This window comes from Dermacentor silvarum, chromosome 2, assembly GCF_013339745.2.
Source record: "Dermacentor silvarum isolate Dsil-2018 chromosome 2, BIME_Dsil_1.4, whole genome shotgun sequence".
Lineage (NCBI taxonomy): Eukaryota > Metazoa > Arthropoda > Arachnida > Ixodida > Ixodidae > Dermacentor > Dermacentor silvarum.
In genome coordinates, this window is record NC_051155.1 from 88,882,980 (window position 1) to 88,904,471 (window position 21,492).

A 21,492-nucleotide genomic window follows, 5' to 3' on the forward strand; every position below is an offset into this window, starting at 1 on the left:
TACTGTGCTCGGGCCGCGTTCTTTGTGTTTGCACCATTTTGCCTAGTCGCAGCGAGCTACGTCTACCGAGATACGATCTCGGCTGATTCGCGTGGCCGTATGCCGAGGCGCGGGAGCCTCCATTGGCGCGTCTTCCATCAATCGGTGCCGATGCACAGGGCGATTGTCGGTTTCGATGCTGGAGTCACACGGTGCAAGATAGCGCGGCACGTAATCCACGGTGCGAGGTAGCGCGGCACGTAATCCACGGTGCGAGGTAGCGCGGCACGTTCAGTCAGGTGCTCCTCCGCTTCTCCCGCTAATCGCCGTATTTTTCTTGCCGTAGGAGGCTTGCGCTTCCGTATTCCGAAGGCGTGCTTTGTGCAAAATTTTTTTCTCCAACGAGCGACGATCCATCACTAACCTGGGAGCTCTCAGTAATCCGAATTCTGCGTGTCAAGTGAAGACGCCGGCGTGGTTTACGAAGCAGACAACTGCGGTTGCCATCTTGCCTCTGCCACAGCAGCAACCAATGGAGAGACGCCTTTCAGCACGGCAACAAATCAGAGGCCGCTTTCAGCGGAGGGTCCGTGTGACTACCTATCACAGACCCGCGCTTCTTTTGAGTTTGCGCGTTTGTTACAAAATGGCGACGACGGACGAATTGAGAAGCGGAACGGCGAAACTTTGAGCTTTCGAACGATACCAAGATGGTGGCGCTCGGTGGCGGGAAATACGATATGTCTCCGGGAATTGCGGTGATTTTGCGCGATTAATTAAAGCTGTTTTCTCGCCCTGCGCACTGACGAATAAATCTTTTTTGGCCACATTTAGCGCTTTTTCAGCCAAACCATTTTGATACAGCGTAGATTAGGTGTTGCAGATACTGAAACGCGTGGTTTTCAAAAATAAATTTTTCTCGCGATTTTCGCGATCTGATGCTCTCATCCCCTCATAATTTAGCTAGTTTTAACTGTGTTTCGATGATACGAATTTCGGCTAATACGAATATTTTTTGTGACTCCGTGAGATTCGTATCATCGAGATTCCACTGTAGATATCAAATCAATTTTGTGGCAGTGGTGATGTCTTTAGGTAGGCCTTGCAGTATCAACACAGACAATTCATCTATTTCTTAAAATGCGAGGAGACAAAGTAAAACCCGATTTTATCATTTAATTCTAGCTGTCACTATGAAGAGCAAGTTTACAAGCATTTATTTGAATCAAATTGGGCGCTGCTATGCTGTCACACTAGCTACACAGAAGCGAAGCCTGCAGTGCAATGTAAACTGTAAATATCTCCAGTGCATTCCGACCACACGGGCTCTGGAACCACCATTTTATAGTATGTGCAAGAGCTTATTATACACCGTGCTGAAATTGTCTTGTACCTGCTTGCGGAAGGTCCAATAGTGCGTGGGTGCCTGGAAGGTGGCCAGAGCCCAGTCCCGGAGCAGAGTCCGGGGCACCATGGAGCCCTGGACATCCCGCAGAATGTCCCGCAGCACCTGGTGGCTGGCCTGTGATCCCCGCGCCTGCACTGCTGCCAGCCGTTCGTAATAGCGGCCCACGGGGGCATCGTGCTCCACACCACGCTGGCTGCACCTCTGCAAAATAGGACACCATCAAATGAGCCACAGAATCACTACCTAGTCGAGTAGGCACAAGTTTACAGAAAACAGTGAATGAATGAATGAATGAATAAAATCTTTATTTGGAGAAAGAATGGCTCCATGACCTGAATAAGAGTATGCAGTGGTGCCACGGACGATTGAGGTTTGGGGCAATTTTTTTAGCAGCAAAATCTTACTTTTGCAGCAGTTTGGAGCATCCAGATACAGATCTCGGAGCATGTTGGAGCTAATAAATGCCAGCTGCTAGAGACATCCTAAGGTATTTCAAACAGTTAAAATTGAAAAGCGTTATTCCAGAAAGTATTTGCTTGCTGGAAAACAATGTTGCTCTGCCTCTAAATACATGAGTTTCTCTTTAATTTAAATGAAGACAACAAACCTGTTCACACAGTGTGCTGTATTTAGTTTATTTCAAGTTGAGTGAAGCTGCTCAGATGTTGCCTTTTACATTGTATGATTTTTTCGTTGACGGCTGACACTTAGTTATGTTTTCATTACGGCTCTAGCATCAGTCGGAAACACCTGGCCAGACTCAATGTCATCAACGCTCTTCTGAGCCAGGCCAGCCTTGATGAGCCCCTAGTAATACTCAGTCATTGCTTCAGACGACACCAGGTACTTTTCAATGGTCTGTTCTTCCTTGTAAAGCTGAAGCCTCTGTTCAGCAACTGGCTGATTCACAACTGGCGTCAACCGATTATTTCGACACCAGCAATTCAAACAAGCTCGATTATTCGGACTACTTTGAGGCACCATCACTGGCCCATAAATTAAAAGTATACGTACGACCGAAATTTCAGACACCTTAAGGTACGCCATTCTATTAATTCGGACTCCGCCTGCACGACTGCGTGCTAATTTGACCGCCGAGTTGAGCGGAAATAGCAATATTTTGGCGTTGATACGTCGCTGGCATCGCCGCAGCATGGTGGTCGGCCATGTTGCCGATACCTCCTGGAAACCCAAACTAGCTAAGCTAATCCAGCACCGACCGCGCTCAAACCGTCGGGCAAGCGTACTCGGGCAAGCGTAGTCCGGCAAGCCATTCGGGAGTGCATTTGGGTTGGCTCCGCGCGTCCCGCGTTTATTTATTGACGTGTTAACTAGCGACACGATCGTGGTGACTTCAGTTGTTTAAGCGGCGCCGACTACACCCTCAATGTCTCCGCCGACGAGGAATTCTTCGTGCATATTTGTGCCTTTAAAGCCTTTATTCCTGCATTACCGCCGCACATAGCATCGCGTTGCCCGCAAGCTTTCATAACTGCGTTAACTGCGTTAACATAACTCCATCCCATGACTGCATCGATAGCGGCCGCCGTTTCTTCCGCAGCGGCTGCGGCAAACAGTTTCGTTTTGACTCGGTACGCGTGTCGGCCATGTGCCTAAAAATTGCGTAGTCACCATCTGTGATCGCATCGACAGCGACTGCGGTTTTGTCCGCAGTTGTTGCAGCGAACGGCAGTTCCGTACCGACTCGGTGCGTGCGTCGACCGTGTGCCTTCAGCACCAAAAAGTTGCCGTCCATAATTGCGTCGATAGCGGCCACGGTTTTCTCCACAACGGTTGTTTTGTTTTTGCTCGGTGCAAAGCTCAGGGATGAGGAGCATCGGCTACATCGCGATGGACGCCCAATCTGTTGGCGATCAGCTCACTGGCGAAAACATAATCGGGATGTGCGGGCGGTAGTGCAAAACTTGTCGCAAGTGAAAGCACACGCCGCGGCTGTGCTGCAAAGTCGCGAGGCCTCGATTGTCGCTGCGAGAGCCAATGAGTAGGGAAAAAAATCTTAGCTATGGGGCAGCACTTGTGCTTTTTGTGGCCGCATCCTGTGGTGTGCAGTGTTCAGTTTCCTGTGGACGCTGTAGTGTGGGGCATTTCTGCATTCTGTTCCCATGAGAATGTCACTGCTTTGCCCAGAAATCAAACCTGTGACCTTGTGTCTAGCGGTGCAATGCTATAAACACCAAGCCACAGCAGCGGGCAATTCACAAGGACTGCTATAAACCTGAGTACCCAAAGCCTCAATGTATGATAGATACAACAAGAAATTGGATGTTCGTCCACCTTGTAATGCACCGAGTACAGTAAACCTCATTAATACGCAGTTGGCGGGGTACGTGGATCAGGAACGTGCTACGCAATGTACTAATTAGCGGACAATGGCACATAAGCGGCTGAGAAATAACAGATTTTACAACAACGGCAAGTGAAATAACAGATTTTACAGCTTCACTGTAAAAATCTGTTATTTTCACTTGCCGCTGTGGTGGCCCTTGCAGCAACGACGGTATCCTCAAACTCAGCAACGCTGCAAGCCAGTTACTCCATCAGGCCCCACTTCTAAGTGAACACCCTTGTGACGGCCAACGCACGCGCTGTGTTGGATATGAAAGGGCAGTCATCCACTTCAACATCGTCATCGTAGATGCTATGGGATCAGGAAACACATCATGACACCATGTTTTAACGTCACTACTGCTGGCTAATGCAGTGCGTGAAAGGTCTGTGCACCTCAATTTCACTAAGTTCCACGCGCACTACATTTAGCCGATTCCGCACTTGTACGTGCCGAAAATTGAAGTAAATACTACGCACGAACAGTTTGGAGTGAAGTGACTACAGCTTAAAAGCAGTCGGCCAATGCATGGAGTTCAATGGAAGCAGGGTGCAGGATTTATCGAGGCGATATTTTAAACCGGAATTACTTATTAAGCAGATACGTATTAGACGTAATAGTTCAGCAGAAACACGCTAGGTGGAGAGAAGTAATTAAAGGAAAAATGAGACATCCAACCAATCATAGTAATTGCTACAAAGAAAACCCATACGGGTTCCTCGAAAGAAAAGCCTTGCAGTTGAAGAAAAATTCGTCCTGGTCCGGCACTCGAACCCGGGACCACCGCCTTTCCGGGGCAGCCGCTCTACCATCTGAGATGACCAGGCAGCTAGCAGATGGCATGGCAAAATCGAATTTATCAACAACTCGAAGCAAAGGCCAGTGTTTGATGTAATAGTTCAGCGGAAACCCGTTAGGTGGAGAGAAGTAATTAAACGGAAAATGAGACATCCACCCAATCGCAGTAATTGCTACAAGGGAAACCCCTACGGGTTTCTGCTCTAGGAACCCGCATGGGTTTCCTTTGTAGCAATTACAGTAGAACCTCGTTCATACGTTTTCAAAAAATATGCAAAAAATAAACGTACGGTCTGGGAAAACGCACGATCCAAAATCCCGTAAAAATTGAAGCTGACAAGCCCATATTGAGGGGCAAGGGCAGAAAGCATTTATTTCTTGCAAAACACAGTGACAGTTGAATCTCGTTAATTCGAACTCACGCTGTGGTCCCGTCAAAGTTATGTGTATTCCAATGGGCGAGAATGCTCGGCAATTCGAACGCGAAAGCATAACCACGCAACGACAATGCTCTCAGCAGCACGCCAAATCACGTGGTGGCACCTCCGACCGGCATTGCTCCGACACCGCCATAAAGCAAAAGCTTAGGAGACCCCCCTCAATGCTGCGTGGAGAAATAAAAAAGAAAGAAATACCGCGGCGAAAATTTCCTCTCTCAAATGGTAAGGTCACCGTTTCTGCGTCGCAGAGGAAAGCAACGCGAAGGCCCAGTCCGGCCAACGAAACTGCCCACGCCGGCCGACGCTCGCTTCAACGGCAGAAAACGAAACTTCAGGGAGTGGGCTAAGCTGGCGCCAGGCCGGCGGGCGCGCACGGAGATGGTCAAAAGGTGAGGGAGCTACGAGAGAGTTGGGAGGGAGGGCGAGGGGAGCCACTGAAGCGACAGGGTTGCCGAGGCCAAATGGGCTTCCCTGCTGCCCTCCTCCCTCACCTTCGACGGTCTCCGCACGCGCGTGTCGCCGTGCCGGCACCGGCCGCTCCCTGAAGTTTCGTTTACTGCGGTTATCAGGAAGCGAGAGAGAGAGATTGTGAATGTGAGGAGGAAGAGGCGCTATCGGGATGCGAGCGTTGGCCGGCGTGGGCAGTTCCGTGGCCCTCACTCGCTATGTGCTTCCGCGCCGCGATATTTCACGACTCGCACCGTTCGTATGTAGCGCTATGGTGCACAAATACGTCAAAAATAAGTCCTTCTTTTCATTCGAACAAATTTTCAGGCCCCTTCGAGTTCGAATCATCGAGATTCGGCTGTATTTTCTGTTGGTGCGTCACACCCGTGGACAGGAACAACTCCTTTTGCACACATTGCAGACCCTTGTCTGCATTTTCGTTGTCTTTTGTGCGAAAGAAGCTTTGTAAGGCTTCCAAGCCAGCAAGGGCTTCGGTGAAGGCAGCCGGTGGCGCAAGCCTTCGTTCTCGCCGCCATCTTCAGGCGCCTCGTCCGCTACCACCTCCGCTACGATGTAACGTTGGCTACGATCTCGGCGAGCCGTAGCACGCACCGCGCGCATGGCGTCCGCCTGTTTTCGTCACTTAGTAGTTCGCGTTGAAGCGAGGGGTGAGGTAGCGCAAATGTCAATTCACTCGCCGCTGCTGCCGCACTTCGTCACTTCGGGCGAACGAGCAATGCAGAGAAGTCGCGGAGGGGGGGGGAATTGAGCACTGCAGAGAAGCCGCGCGGCGGCCGTCTGCCGCTTAGCGCTTCACAAGCACATGAGAGCGGCCTTCTTGCACACCTGAATCATTATTTTTCGCTGCAGAAAGTACCATACGACCACAGTTTGCCACAATGCTGAACGTTGCTGCCGAATAATCGTATTATCCAGGACTGTATTAACCGGAACGTATTAACACATTCCTCTATGGGGTTATGTTTATTTTTCGTGATTGCGAACGTAGGAGCAGGGTAATCATATTAAGCAGGAACGTATCAGCGAGGTTCTACTGTACTATGATTGGGTGCATGTCTCATTTTCCCTTTAATTAGGTACGTATTAACAAGGTTTTATTGTATAATTAAAAGCGGCAATACAATGCACCAGTCTGGTTTATCCTATTGTGGTTGTTAGTTGCATTGGACTCTGACACGTTGCTTCGCCTGCCACTCTGGTTCTACCATCGTGAAACAGCCTTAGTATGCTGCCTGTGGTTGGGTGTTGCATTCACAAACGCTTACTGATTCTTCATTGAAATGGTCAACAGCACCGTATGCAACTTTTGCGGGAGGCATGAGACCACAGGACATATTCTGTGCTATTGTCCAACCACGGCCGCTGGATAAAAAAAAGGTGCGGCCTGCCACGTCGGGCGCGCTACTATGGGAGCGAACGTGACGGCCGTAGTTGCATTGTCAGCCGCTTGGCTGTGCCAAACGGCGCTAGCTGAGGGGGATGGAACGCTTCGGCTTGCACGCGCGACGGCGTTCCTGACGCATTTGCTATGCCGATACCAGACAACAGACCCCGACGTGTGGCGCCGCGGCGGATCACACCGTTTTCAATGCACGCGGCAGGCCGCACCTTTTTTTTTATCCAGCGGCCGTGGTCCAACCTACAATTCTCGACGACATGTTCTGCAGACGAGTCCTAGCCTCTTAGACGACCGACTGTTCTCGGAAGCAAACATCCTGGAACCTTGGCCGCAGGGTATGCACAAAGCCACCAAAGCGCAAATGCACTTTCTGAAGACAACAGGGACTAGATGAGCGCTTGTGAGTGAACATATACAGTGGAATCTCGATGATACGATCACAGCTAATACGAATTTCCGGATGACAAGAATTTTTCTGAGGTCCCGGCCGAGCCCCATTACTTTGCAACGTGCTAGAGAATGGTTGTTACGAATCGATTTTCGACCCGCGTCGGTTGATACGAATAAACGCCGCCCCACCAACGGCCGCGAACGAGAATAGCGCGCAGTCACAAGCGTTTTCCCTTTCTCTTTTGGTGCGGACGCGGCGCCAGACAGCAGCGCGAAGAGTTTGAAGCGGTGGTGCTTTTGTTGCTTTTGTGCTTTTCCTTTTGCCTCTTCGCTCGCTGCGGCGGCCGCGCTTCCCCACGCGCGGCCGCCACAGCAAGCGCAGGTTCGTGCGGTCTATCGCTTCAACGGAAACTGAGCGGCGTAAGCACAGCGCATACAAAGGTCAGAGCCGCGTGGAGATCGCTTTCAAGATACGGTGCGCGCGACAACACCGACAGCCGGCACAGGCGCAAAGTACAAGAATGCATTTGTTGGCAGAGTAGAAGTCGCCCCCTCCCCCACTCCCTCCCTCCCGCGCTACCTTACCGCTTTTCTCCTTTCGCGTGGGGAGATTGCGTCGCCAGTTACCCTTGCGCTCAGTTGCAAGATACGCATTCGGCGCCGCCGCGCAACGTCGCCCCCCTTCCCTCCCCCTCCCATACCCCCACGGCCTTTCGTGCGCGTTTTCTCTCCGCTGTGCGTTCGCTCTCCGTGCGTGCTTTCACTCGCACATATGGCGCGCGGCGACGATTTTATCGCCCTTGGACTCATGCTCCTCCTCCGCATCACCCTCGTTCATCTCCTCTCCCATCAGTGGGCGCACCTCGTTGAGAAGCGTGCATCGCTACCGCCCTTGTTGGCGAGATTTTCCCGCGGAAGCCGCATTATGACCGGTATTTCGTCTCACGCGGCTGCACTGTAAGCGGTACGCGTATACCGTATTTACACGATTGTAAGTCGACTCGAATGTAGGTCGACCCCCCCAAAATTGCATGTCTCAAAAAAAAAAAAAATTGGGGGGGGGGGGGGGGAGAAAAACCACGCGAGTGCATTTCACACAAGGGAAATTTATTGATGGGGTTGCTAAGACTACTCATCGTCACTAGAGTTGACCTCACTGGTACTGCTGCCGTCATAGCTGCTGCGGTCCCACAGCATGTCGTCATCAAGTGTGAGTCCACACTTCGTGAACGACCGCACCATGACATCGCGCGGTACAGCCCCCCATGCAGAGAGGACCCACCCGCACACAGTAGCCAGAGAGGCCAAATTTTCTCGCGCTGAAGCTGCCACTGCCGCACCACACGTTCACTGACTCCAGACTTGCGTCCCGCTGCGCAGTTGTTAGTTTCCTCAACATGGAGGATAGCAGCCCGTTTGAACGCTGCTGAGAACGAGCGCCGAAAGTTCTTGGCACTCACGACAGGCGCGACGATTCAGCACAGCAGCAGAAATGACAGATGCGCACGGCCATCGAAAACAATCGTATCTCAAAGAAAAGCTCTTCCGCCAACTACTAATACCCCCCAAACGACGGCTCTTCCGCCAACTACCAATACCCCCTAACGGCGGCTCTTCCGCCAGCTACCAATGCCCCCCCAAACGGCGGCTCTTCCGCCAGCTACCAATGCCCCCCCAAACGGCGGCTCTTCCGCCATCCACCAATACCCCCTAAACGGCGGCTCTTCCATGATCGATGCTCCCACAAGAGCCGTGTGCTCGTGGTGCGCGCAATCAAAATGTATGCAATACAGTAAATTATTACGCTACGCTTCTACCGTAACCATAAAAACATAGGTGCAAAGTTGTAACCACGCCGTAGCGCCCCTGATTTCTCGTTTCTCTTGCCGTTACTAGCGGCACACGGTTCGGTTTCGATTCTAAGTCGACTTCCCAACATTGGATTGCCAAATTTGAAAAAATGGGTCGACCTACAATCGTGTAAATACGGTACATGGAGATCTATGGGAGGGTAAACGGGAGTCGGAAAAGGCCGCGTTGTAGCCCTATAAACGGTTACGTTATAAGTGGTCTATATGCTTTTTACGTACGTGTGCCTGAGTGAGTTCACTTCTGACTCTTTAATTTAGCTAGTTTTAATTGTGTTTTGATCATACGAATTTCGGCTAATATGAATATTTTTCGTGACCCCGTGAGATTCGTATCATCGAGATTCCACTGTACATGCATGAACGTTCATCTGTGGGTGCCTGCAGATGAATCACCCTCCTTCTCATGTTTTTCTCCTTTCCCCTGCTCCACATGTAGGGTAGCCAACCAGGCGAGACCTTGGTTAACCTCCCTGCCTTTCCTCTCTGTCTCTCTCTCTCCGAGCACATTTCAAGACGAACCTCGGTGCACTAGTCGCCAAATCTCCCCTGCACCGAGAAGTGAAGGACCACTTCACCTGCTTGTAGATGTGCAGCAGCGAGACCGACGCCGGGTTGTCCTCAACGAGGCGCATCTGGGGGCTGACGGCCACCACACGGGGCACGGCCAGGTGCAGGAAGCGGCGGGCCGTCTCCTTCTGCTTGTCCAGCAGGGTGTTCAGCATGCGCAGCAACTGTAGCACCCGCTCCTCACGCCGCGCGTCGCTCAGGCACGCGTCGTTCACCACCAGGTATGGGTAGATCTGCAGGCAGCACGCAAGAATTACACGTCTTGCACTAGCAGACGACTCCGTCTTATGCCTACGAATCTAACCTTGATGACATAAACTCATCATTTGCCATCTACAAGGGGTCCTGAAACACTTTCTAACTAATCATAGAACGGTCTCATTATTAAAGTATGTCATCCCACGAATCTCGTGCCGCAAATATTTTTCGAATCCTTCAACTATAAGCGGAGTTATCGCACCGACACCAGGCTTTCTTTTTTGTCACTGCTAGCGCACTGGAAGCTACATAGCAGAGAAGCCAAGAGGGCACTGCCTCGGTCAAAAAGTGACTGTCGCGGGTGGCGAAAGGGCTCGTCGTAGCCCCCCATGGCGGTCCCGGTAGAATACGCTACGCAGCACACCGCTGCCATCTCGGAGGCGTACCTATGAAATACGCGACCTGCCCCCATCCATTTCACCGTCTTGTTCACTAGAATATCAGTGACGCGGACACGTACATGCACGCACACAGTTTAGGTCTATGTATTTTCCACCACCCCTCATGCTCTCCGTATCTCCCCTTCCCTCAATAACGGCACTCACCTTGCCATTTTGCCCACGAAGGTAAAGTCGCCTGGCAGCTGTGTTGTACTTCTGGACAATCTCCACCCGTGGCATGAACCGTGCGATGCGCACATAGTAGTGGCTGTGCTGAAATGAGCAGGGAAGGAACACAAGAGTTGGTTCACAAATTCCAACAGAGGGTATCTTCACAATAAAAGTGGACTGCGTAGTAATCAACAACCATGGTACTTTGGACACAGGCAGACATACGTGTCATATGTGCATCACCACCCACCCTATAAGGAGGGCTTCCTTATGCATCACTTTTTTTTTTTCAAATTTGTTTGATCCTTTTAAAGTTTCATCCATCCTTCATCAATCAGTGTTTGGGTGAACGTTCGCACCTTCCATGCCTGCTCTATGTCCCCATTCCCTTGCTACACTTACGTATACAGTCAACGACCAGATTTTTTGGACGCCCGATTTTTCAGACATGCCTGATAACTCAGACACCTTCAAGGCAACACCACATGCCTCATAGCGCTAATGTACAAGAACCTCTGATATTTCGGATGCTGAAACCCTTCACCATCCAATTTTTCTGACTTTTTGCTGTGACTGGAATTCCGAAACGGCACCACTGCTGCCCTTTTGATTATCTTACAGCCGCGAACCAGCGCTCTCGCATGTTGATCCGCCGGCAGCTGTAATAGTCATCTTGTGCTGCTGTTAGGCCTAGCTGTTTTGACGTTCATCATCAAGCTTCCTGCTGTTCGGTGCCATGTTTTCCATTTAAAGGATTCGCCACTGTCGGCAATGACACCGACTTCACCTTCGTCATCCTTGCCAGTGGCAATGAAGCGCGGAAAGCACGGCAGGGGTCTTAGGTGTTGCATAATGCTGGTTCCCAAAAGTCGGCTTTGCCGCAATACAGCTGTCAAGGATATAGGATGTATTGCGGTGAACCATACCAGAAGTGCAAAGGTACCACTGTCGCGAGACAAAATCTGTTCCTTAATTATACACGCATATACATGTCGTCTCCTGTCACAGAAAAAGCACCAAGAGGCCTGTAATTATGCTGGCAGGCCTCCAAAGCTATTTAAGACATGGCTGTGGCAACTTGAGCCCTCGAGGGCAGTTAAAGACGTACATTCGTTTTTCAGACGGCCCGATTTTTTAAAAACGTTTTTGCTGTCCCAGGGATGTCCAAAAAATCGGACACTCTATTGACTGCACTACACTACAGTCGAATCTCGTTAATTCTAACACGCTTAATTCGAACTTCCGGTTTATTCGAACTGACACTGTGGTCCGTCAACGTTATGTGTATTCCTATGGGCGAAAACGCCCGGTAATTCGAACGCGAAAGCATTTGCGACGGTTCATTCGAACATACGGCACACCAACAATGCCCTCAGCAGCGCGCCAAATCACGCGGTGGCGCCTCCAACCGGTATTGCTCCGACACATCGATAGAGCAAAAGCTTAAGAGAGACCTCTCAACACCACGCGGAGAAAAAGAAAAAGAAAAAGAAAAAAAAAAACGCGGCGAAGATTTGACTCTCAAATGGCAAGGTTGCCATTTCACCGTCACGCTGGAACACGCGTGTACGAGCCGACGTCTCAGCCAACGCTGCGGCGCAGAGGGAAGCAACGGAAGAGGCCCAGTCCGGCAAACTTGCCGATAACGGCAGAAAACGAAACCTCAGGGAGCTGGCCCCGGGCCGGCAAGAGCGGCGACGCCGGCACGGCGGCGGGCGCGCACAGAGACAGTGGAAGGTGGGGGAGCTACGAGGGAGTTGAGAGGGAGGGCGAGGAGAGTCACTGCCACCGAAGCGACGGTGTTGCCAAGGTCAAATCCGCTTCTCTGCCGCCCTCCTCCCTCACCTTCGACGGTCGCCGCGCACTCCCGTCGCCTTGCCGGCGCGGCCCGCTCCCTGAAGTTTCGTTTTCTGCCGTTATCGCGAAGCGAGCATTGGCCGATGTGGGCAGTTTCGTGGCCCTCGCTTGCTATGTGCTTGCGCGGCGCATTTCACGACTCACACCGTTCGTACATCGTGCACGAATACTTCAAAATAAGTCCTTCCTTTAATTCAAACAAATTTTTGGGCTACTTCGGGTTCGAATTATCGAGATTCGACTGTAGTAGCAAGAGCAGCCCTCCCATGACAGCCACCAGCTGTGGCCATGGCAACTTGTAAGAATCTATAAGCAGGCAACAAATTGATGAAAAAATGTCAGAAGCATGCAAGTGGAAGAATATGCTGAATAATTTTTTAAAGTGACGCATAACTTATAAGCATCACCTTGCTTTTAATCATAAGTGCCACTTTGATGTAGTCAGGGCCAAACGTACTGAAAAAGACACAATGGAGCATTCCTGGCGTAAATGAAGCTTTAGCAGTGAATGACTGCTATTTGAATGCTCTACCAGTGAATGACTATATTTCAATGCTTTAGCACGACATCTTTATAGGGCGCGGTTATCATTCTCAACATTTTGCTAATTGTCTTTAAATGCATAAATTAAGCACACTTACAACCTCACCTATAAGTAGCAGTAACGTTTCAGGCAAAAGTGAAAACTTAACAGTGCAAAGCAAACAAGAAGACAGAAAGTATAAATACAGTAAAACCACAATAATTCGATCAGTTTTTGTTTTTTTTCGGAAATGCGGTCCATCCATAAAATTTGTGCAGTCCTGCAATCTCCAGTGCGAATCATATTGGATAACTCTAAAAAGCTCACGTGCATCCAGCCAGGCGGGAGTGACGGACTAGGCTTCGCCGACTACTTTAACATTAATGCAGACGTGCAGACATCATACGCTAACGTGGAAGACGAAGTCACCGACAGTGGGCCAGTAGGCAACGGTGGGGACAATAATGAGCCCACTCACGCGTCCGATTCCGACTGTGGTTGAGTCCCTGAACGTCGTCCCCTGCTTTGTTAAGTGTAACGGTGGTGACTGTGAGATGCTGTGCGTGATTTTGAATAAACGAGGCTTTACTGCATTACATGCGGCGAGACCGAGTGAAGTCATCCACACTAAAGCCAAATGAAGTAGACTTAAACAGTACAGGCAAAAGGTGATGACAGATGAAGAACAATGTAGCAACCAGACTGCCAGACTAAAAGCACGGTGGGAACAAGAAACCATGCCACACCAGGCAAGAACTCTGTCACAAAATAAGAACTACAAAATAAGATCTGCTCAAGAGGAGCCAAAGAAAACGGAAATAGTCAGTCCACATGGGCAAACAGCCCCATAACGAAACATTGACACACGTGTCTACTACCTGTGATCTTGTTTGCGCTCTGTTTTCGCAAGCAGCGGGAGATGGCCCCGTTACCTTTGGCATCAGGAACTCGCCAGGTAGAGCCACATCAGCCGTCTGCTGAGAGAAGTTGCTCAAGAAGCGGCACTTCTCCTCGATTAGCAGTGACCTAGGACGAGGGAACAAAAAAATGCTGTTTAAAAGAGCAACAAGTACCTCTTGGAACAGACGTAAAATAAAGGTTTTGTTTTGCTGATCGTGCTTAGCCTGTGAGCGGTATGTTGCGCAATCTGTACAATCACGAGACCTGTATGATGAAGGATTTTGGAGGTCTCGAGCGTTTTGTTATAAAGGCGTCTGTATAACTATGATACAACGAAGTTCTCACTAACTTGGGCAACAGCTTGGTCTTGGCTTCCAGGATCTTGATCCACTTCTTCAGCTTGTTGATCAGGTTGTGCAGCTTCATCGCTCCTGGCGCGCTGCAACATACCAGGTGTTGATGAGTCCACAACAAAGAGGTATACAGTGACAGTTTGCAAAACCCACAGTTACACATTTGTAACTTGAGAGTTACCATAATCACTGCTGGGCATCGATTTCCATTGCAATCAATCGTGGTAACTAGCTGATGACAACCTTTGCTTAATGCTTGCAACACATTCGGCCATGCTTAAATGATGTATGTGTACTATCATGAGCAATATGAAAGGGAACACAGGAACGCATGGTAAACAGCCTCGAAACACTCGGAGCGATACGCGGATGGCGCTGTGAAAAACGAAGGGGGAAAGGAGGGCGCTCTTCCACTAAGTGTTGGCACTGCCACCATGCTGGCATTTCTACAAAGCAGCAGCTTACGTCATTCGCCAATAATATGGTATTGTCCGACAGCCGATAAGACAGTAATCGTCGCAGTGACGTACACCGATTCAATTTGTTTTCTTTCATTCATTCTTTTTTTTTTCCTTCGCGCAACCGTTTGAATATACTCTTAGACCAAGCTTGCTCTGTATTTCAAACCAATTCTTTATTTGAATTGACGTACCCAGTTGTCAGTGACGCAATATCTAACAGTATTATCACTGTCTGCTGGCGATGCGAAGTTCCGTACTTTGCAGACGCACGGCGGGAATGCAAGCAGTTTTTAGAACAGCTTCCCCCTTTCCACTTTGTTTCCGATGGCGGCTGCTGCGCATCAACCACATCTGGGTCTGGGGGTGTTTTCTACGCGTTACTGTGTTCCCTTTCTTATTGCTCATAATAGTACAAGGTGTATTCTGGACTGACTGCTTGGTGCCAGTCACTCGCTGCTCAATTTTTCAGACCTGTGACCGAAGTTACGAAGTTGCTGAATCAATGAGCAGCACCTAGGAGCAGGACATCCAAGTACTGTATTCACTCTTATAAAACTTGCACTTTTTCATATTTTTTTTTACAGGGTGCTGGCCTTACACGAGGCAGACTTATGAGTCTTCCCTGAAGCCTCAAACTGCACTCACTCTGCTACGCCGAATAATGCAACCAGTAGCTACTGGCTGTAAACACTTTTATTCAGTTCTCCTTGTCGTTGAAATTAATTAATAATTATGGGGTTTCACGTGCCAAAACAACGATCTGATTATGAGGCATGCCGTAGTGGGGGACTCCGGAAAATTTCGACCACCTGGGGTTCTTTAACATGCACCTAAATCTAAGTACACGGGTGTTTTCACATTTCGCCCCCATCGAAATGCGGCCGCCGTGGCCGGAATTCGATCCCGCAACCTCGTGCTTAGCAGCCCAGCACCTTAGCCACTAAGGAACCACGGCGGGTCCTTATCGTTTCACAAGTTAGCTTCATCGGTGCTACCCCAAAGCTGGTTGCCCTTTGTGTCAACCATTACTGTGACATTTCCGTCACCTTGAAGCTCTTCATGACAGACTCGAATGAAACCGCACACCTTGTGTTCAAAATCCACGCACACACTTCTTGCAGCGATGCCCTGTTAAGGGGAGACGTGGATCGAAAAAATGCATTTTCCTTAAAAAAAATATAATTTTCTTGTTTTCACTTGTTTTATCATACTTTAACCCTCTATTTCGTATGGCAAAAAAATAAAAATTAAATATGCATAAGAAGTAAGTGAAAAATGTATAGTCACAGTGACTCAAGAAAATCGCAGATTTGAGACAAATTTTGCCCGCCTTTGAGAGGCTACCCTGCTCGCCAGCATAGTCAGCTTTCATTTGCCAGGAGGTAGCCTAAACCCTCTTCGTTTGATGGGAACATCCATCAGTATAGTAAAACTTCATTTGCACAGTATTAAAAAGTGAGAAAAAAAATGCACAGAGCGGGAAAACGTACGACTGTAGTTGACGTCTACATATTGCAAAGCGTTGCGCCAATCATTGCGCACTAGGCACAAGACGCCAACGCACATCGAGCTGGTGGGTATTTGGTGGCCCGAGATGTGTTTTGTTGTTTTCTTATCGTGGTGTGTTTCAAGATGGCGAGAGGAAACCGAAGCGAAATATGATGCTCACATTGCGCCGCCTGTATCAGGCAACAGCAGTGTATTTCGATTTTCTCCTACTAAAAGCGTGCAGTACACTACCAATGACACTACGCCCCACGCGCTGTAAAACAGATAAGTGAAAATGCTTATCGCAATTGGGTTGGTGGCAATAGTGGTGAATGTGGCGTGTGACGACCCGGGAGGAGATTTGCTGGTACCCGAATACGAATAGTCACATTTGTGGCAGCGCAACCACTGTAGATCACCAATACGAACACGCCTTAAATGTTTCTGGATAATTCATCAACGTGGACACCTGTGCTGCAGACTGCATAACAAGAGACAGGCCCCCCACGCTGCCACTCACCCAAAGTCAAAGTCCGTGGTGAACTGTCCCTTCATCTTCTGGAAGACGGGATCCTGGGCAGTGGCCTGCGCCCGGCGAGCCAGCGACTCGGACGCAGCACTGGAGAAGGTGGTCGTCACCGAAGAGACGTTCTCAATGCCCACTCCGAAGGTGGACACCAGCTTCTTGAGGAAGTTGAGAGTGTGCGGGGTCACGGTGGCATCTGCCACTGCACCCCGGTTCTCAAAGGCCACGGCGTAGCACTTGGCCAGCCCCTGGCGCAGCTGCCGGAGGACCTCCTCATACCAGTTCTCCCGGAACCACACCATCTGCATGCGCAAAGGAGGGGACAGCTGAGAAATGCAATCCACCAGCGCTACCAGACCAAGGTACACAGCAGTTCTTGTGAATAATAAAACACAGGGAGGGGTTTCAAGGCCCTGAAAAACCATTTTCAATAAGGGGTGTGCGAATAATCGAAAAATAATTATTCGAAAATGTTCGAATATTCGGTTGGCAGTGATGCTACTGCGGACTTCCGATTTGGAGCCATTTTTGGAGCATAGAAATTTCATTTTGGAGCACTTTGGAGCAGGCTATTTGGTATTTGGGAGCAGGACTTCCGATTTGGAGCCATTTTTGGAGCATTAGAAATTTCATTTTGGAGCACTTTGGAGCAGGCAATTTGGTATTTGGGAGCAGCTGATTTTTCACATCCTGAAGTATTTCGAAAAAGCGAGTTGCAATTTACATTCAAAGACCTGAATAATTCATACGTTCTTAGAAAGCTTGGTAGACATTTCCATCCATTGCAGATCTCGTGGAGAAAAAAATGCTCTTCTGTGCATGGCAATACACACACAAATTGATATTGTTTCATATATTGCTAGTTTTCCCAGATGTCATTTGGTATATCCCGAAACAGAAATGATGGACACATTGGCGGCATGCAGTTATTATAATCGTATGTCATGCTGCCTTCAAACAAGCTACAGTAGAACCCCGCTGTTATGTTCCCAGGTGCTGCGTTTTCGCGGCTGTTACGTCGTTTTCGGCCGGTCCCGGCATAGCTCCCATAGGACCCAATGCATTGGTAACCCCGTTGTTGCATCACAAATGTGGGACCGTTCTCGCATCATGCATTGCGAACTGCCACCCCGTGCCGGCCCAAGCGGCCATTTCGACTTTTCATGTCGCTTAGATTGGTGACTTGACGATGGGATTGGCTGCCCAAAATGCTGGGGGCGACACCTATGACATATTTTCAGTTTCCGCCAGCAAAAGCATGGCCTTTGAGCTCCGTATTTGCTATCTCAAGATGGTGTCTATGCGGCAATGAGGCCGTAATATTGGTTTTGGAGCATAGATGTTCCGTATAAAGTCCAAGGGCGATAACGCCGTCGCCGCGCGCCGTATGCTGTATGTGCGAATGAAAGCGTGCGAGGGGAGCCGACAACCGCGGCCAAATCTAGAGCACGCAAGAAAGAAAAGCAGGGAGGAAGCGCGCCTTCTTCCGTCCTGCTCGAGGCACCGGCGAGAGAGCAAGGGGGAGCGAGGGAGAGCGGGCGGCGTTGTACTCCGGCATCAACTGCGTTCTGCACAGCAGCGCGCGGGCTGTATCTTGAAGGCGATCTGCGTTGGGGGCAGAGTCTAAGCAGTGTAGGTGCGTAGGCGGCTCGTAGCATTGTGCGTGCTGTGTGTTCTCGGCGCTCAGTTTGCGTGGAAGCAATAGACACCAGTAGGAAGGCCACTTCGTTCGCTGCTGCTGCGGAGCATCCTCGCGCCAGTGTTTGACAGCGCGTGTGACGTGTTCACGTTTGCCTGTGCGCAATGACACCATGCTTGTTATTATAGTCAATAAGCGAATGTTTACGAGTTTATACGGACGATAAAACTACTATACTACTTACTTTGTATAGCTGCCTACTAATTTGCAATCGCAATCAATGCTTCCGCTTTCGGGTGCAACTACGACTTTTTTTCACACGTAAGAATTAAAATAATATTGTATGCAGTTCAACACCCCCTACTCCCATTTCTCAATTTTTCCGTTTCTCGGCTCTTGCGTTTCCCGGCTGTTAATATTTTTTTTAATGGCCCCGTGAAAAACGTATCAGCGTGCTTTTACTGTACTAGCTGCGTTTCCAGAGTAGACAACGTTTGCCGATGAATCGCCAATTGACCTTGAAGTCATGAGCATCAGCAGAAACAGCACTTTGCCATCGACCCGCCTTGCAAGGCAGATGCCACATCAGCACCGTGCGTGGTGCTGTTACTTAATCGGGACGCATGCACTAGTGCTGTTTCGTCTCCTGTTCACAACTAAGGTTGCAACCACGGTGTAAGAAGGCAGGTGATCCGACGGCGGCGCAAAGGGCGGCCACTTAGTGTGACTTTACGCACGCTGCTGCCGCATGGGGCAGCACCTGTTCTAGGGGCCACTTTTCGCTCGCTTTGCTGGTGATTCTATGGGCGCTTCTATGGGCGCACGCGGCAGAGGTGCTTTATTTCGATACATATATGTTGTTCGCCTGCTTAAAACGGCTCTATTTGGTTGGAGGAACGTCCTTTTATATTTATGCCGACATTCCGATTGACTCCGATGCGGCGAGCAGCGAAAACCACAGCGGCAATAGCAGTGCGCCGTCTGCTCGAGCAGACGGTGTGTCTCTCTCGAGTCGGAAATGACGGCACTTTGACAGTAAGTCGCATGAAACCTTCTACCTGCTGAGGATTTGGCGTGTGAATAACGAAACATTGCATATTTTAAGGTATGGGTGCTTCAATGCTGACGGAGGTCGTAAATTATCCCCTCTTGTGCCGCTGCTCCAAGGCCTCCTGAACACGTGCTGCCCCTAGCGGCGGCGCTCACTTCCGGTCACACGAAGTGGCCGCTCTCTCGCCCCAGTGCACGCGCACCCGTCGGAGCACCTATCTTCTTGCACCGTGGTTGCAACTAAGGCTCGCCCTATCATCCTGTTGCACGTTTTATTTCCCAGTGGTGCAATTGTCAAATCGGAGAGTGTTTGGCACTGTCAGGCGCAATTTTCATTGACTGTATCAGGATGGCGCAGTTAATCCCATTTGGCGTACTTTGGCGCCGGATTGGAATCACTAGGCTGGATACGAATATTCAAATGAAATCGAATATACCGTATTTACACGATTGTAAGTCGACTCGAATGTAGGTCGACCCCCCCAAAATTGCATGTCTCAAAAAAAAATTGGGGGGGGGGAGGGGGGAGAAAAACCACGCGAGTGCATTTCACACAAGGGAAATTTATTGATGGGGTTGCTAAGACTACTCATCGTCACTAGAGTTGACCTCACTGGTACTGCTGCAGTCATAGCTGCTGCGGTCCCAACGCACGTCGTCATCAAAAGTGAGTCCACATTTCGCGAATGACCGCACCACGACATCGCGCGGTAGAGCCCCCCACGCAGAGAGGACCCACCCGCACACAGTAGCCAGAGAGGCCAAATTTTCTCGCGCTGAAGCCGCCACTGCCACACCACACGTTCACTGACTCCAGACTTGCGTCCCGCTGCGCAGTTGTTAGTTTCCTCAACATGGAGGATAGCAGCCCGTTTGCACGCTGCTGAGAACGAGCGCCGAAAGTTCTTGGCACTCATGACAGGCGCGACGATTCAGCACAACAGCAGAAGTGACAGATGCCAGCGGCCGTCGAAAACAATCGTATATAAAGCTCTTCCGCCAACTACTAATACCCCCCAAACGACGGCTCTTCCGCCAACTACCAATACCCCCTAACGGCGGCTCTTCCGCCAGCTACCAATACCCCCCAAACGGCGGCTCTTCCGCCATCTACCAATACCCCTAAACGGCAGCTCTTCCATGATCGATGCTCCCACAAGAGCCGTGCGCTCGTGGTGCGCGCAATCAAAATGTATGCAATACTGTAAATTATTACGCTATGCTTCTACCGTAACCATAAAAACGTAGGTGCAAAGTTGTAACCACGCCGTAGCACCCCTGATTTCTCGTTTCTCTTGCCGTTACTAGCGGTACAGGGTTCGGTTTCGATTCTAAGTCGACCCCCCAACATTGGATTGCCAAATTTGAAAAAATGGGTCAACCTACAATCGTGGAAATACGGTATTGCTGGCTGCGGAGGGGCAAACACGGTTCTTAGCATTTGTTTCCATCTAATCTGAGAATATTGGGGCGATATTGCGCTGAATTTTGTCATAATTTCGTGTTGCTAGTGAAATTTCACCTGTAAAGCACACTTAGCCACTAAACGTCTAAACTTCGCGGGAAAGCCAGCCTCTCAGTGGCAAGTGTTTGCGGACAGTGAGGGTGCACTCCCCCCCCCCTTATTTTTTCAGCGACACCCCCAATTCTGAGCTTATTGCTTGGCAGCAAGTGCGATGAGTGATGACTGGTACAGGGTCAAATGCCTCCGAATTTGCGGGCATTTGTTACGGTATAATAAGGCACAGGCTGGTGAGGACAGCTAATGGCAATTACTTAATTTGCCAAGTTAACATGAGACAAATACAGTGTTTTAGTATAACGGCTTACTGGTCTAGTTTTTAACACTGACAGTGCAACGTTAAAAAAATGCAACGAAATTCAATGTTTCAACATAACAAATTAACCCAACTTGCTAATAAATGCATGTGCATATCATTTTTCGATAGGTACTCGAAAATTTAGATATTCGCACACCCCTGATTTTCAAGCATTAAAGCAATGTAAAGTTTGACAGGTTGAAATCAAAACACTGTAGTCAACAATGTAAAAGATTTTTTGTTTGCTTTATATTAGACTGTTAAATAAAAAAGAGCACGCCATTACCAATAACCTCCATGAACATTATAAGCAGCTAAGTGAATTGGATTGGCTCGATGTTTACCAACCTTGTGAGAAACAAAGTCCACTAGGCATAGCCAAAAATTATACTAAAGAAC

General features: G+C 49.5%; 1 protein-coding gene across 1 annotated transcript in view; it reads right to left on the minus strand.

Annotated features, from left to right (window-relative positions):
• The window catches only part of LOC119440211 (transformation/transcription domain-associated protein-like), a 233,828-nt gene that overhangs the window by 25,291 nt on the left and 187,045 nt on the right, over positions 1-21,492 (minus strand). The window contains 6 exon segments of the mRNA XM_049661446.1: positions 1,373-1,588; positions 9,676-9,900; positions 10,471-10,578; positions 13,789-13,882; positions 14,106-14,195; positions 16,579-16,886. Coding sequence (XP_049517403.1) covers positions 1,373-1,588; positions 9,676-9,900; positions 10,471-10,578; positions 13,789-13,882; positions 14,106-14,195; positions 16,579-16,886 — 1,041 coding nt within the window.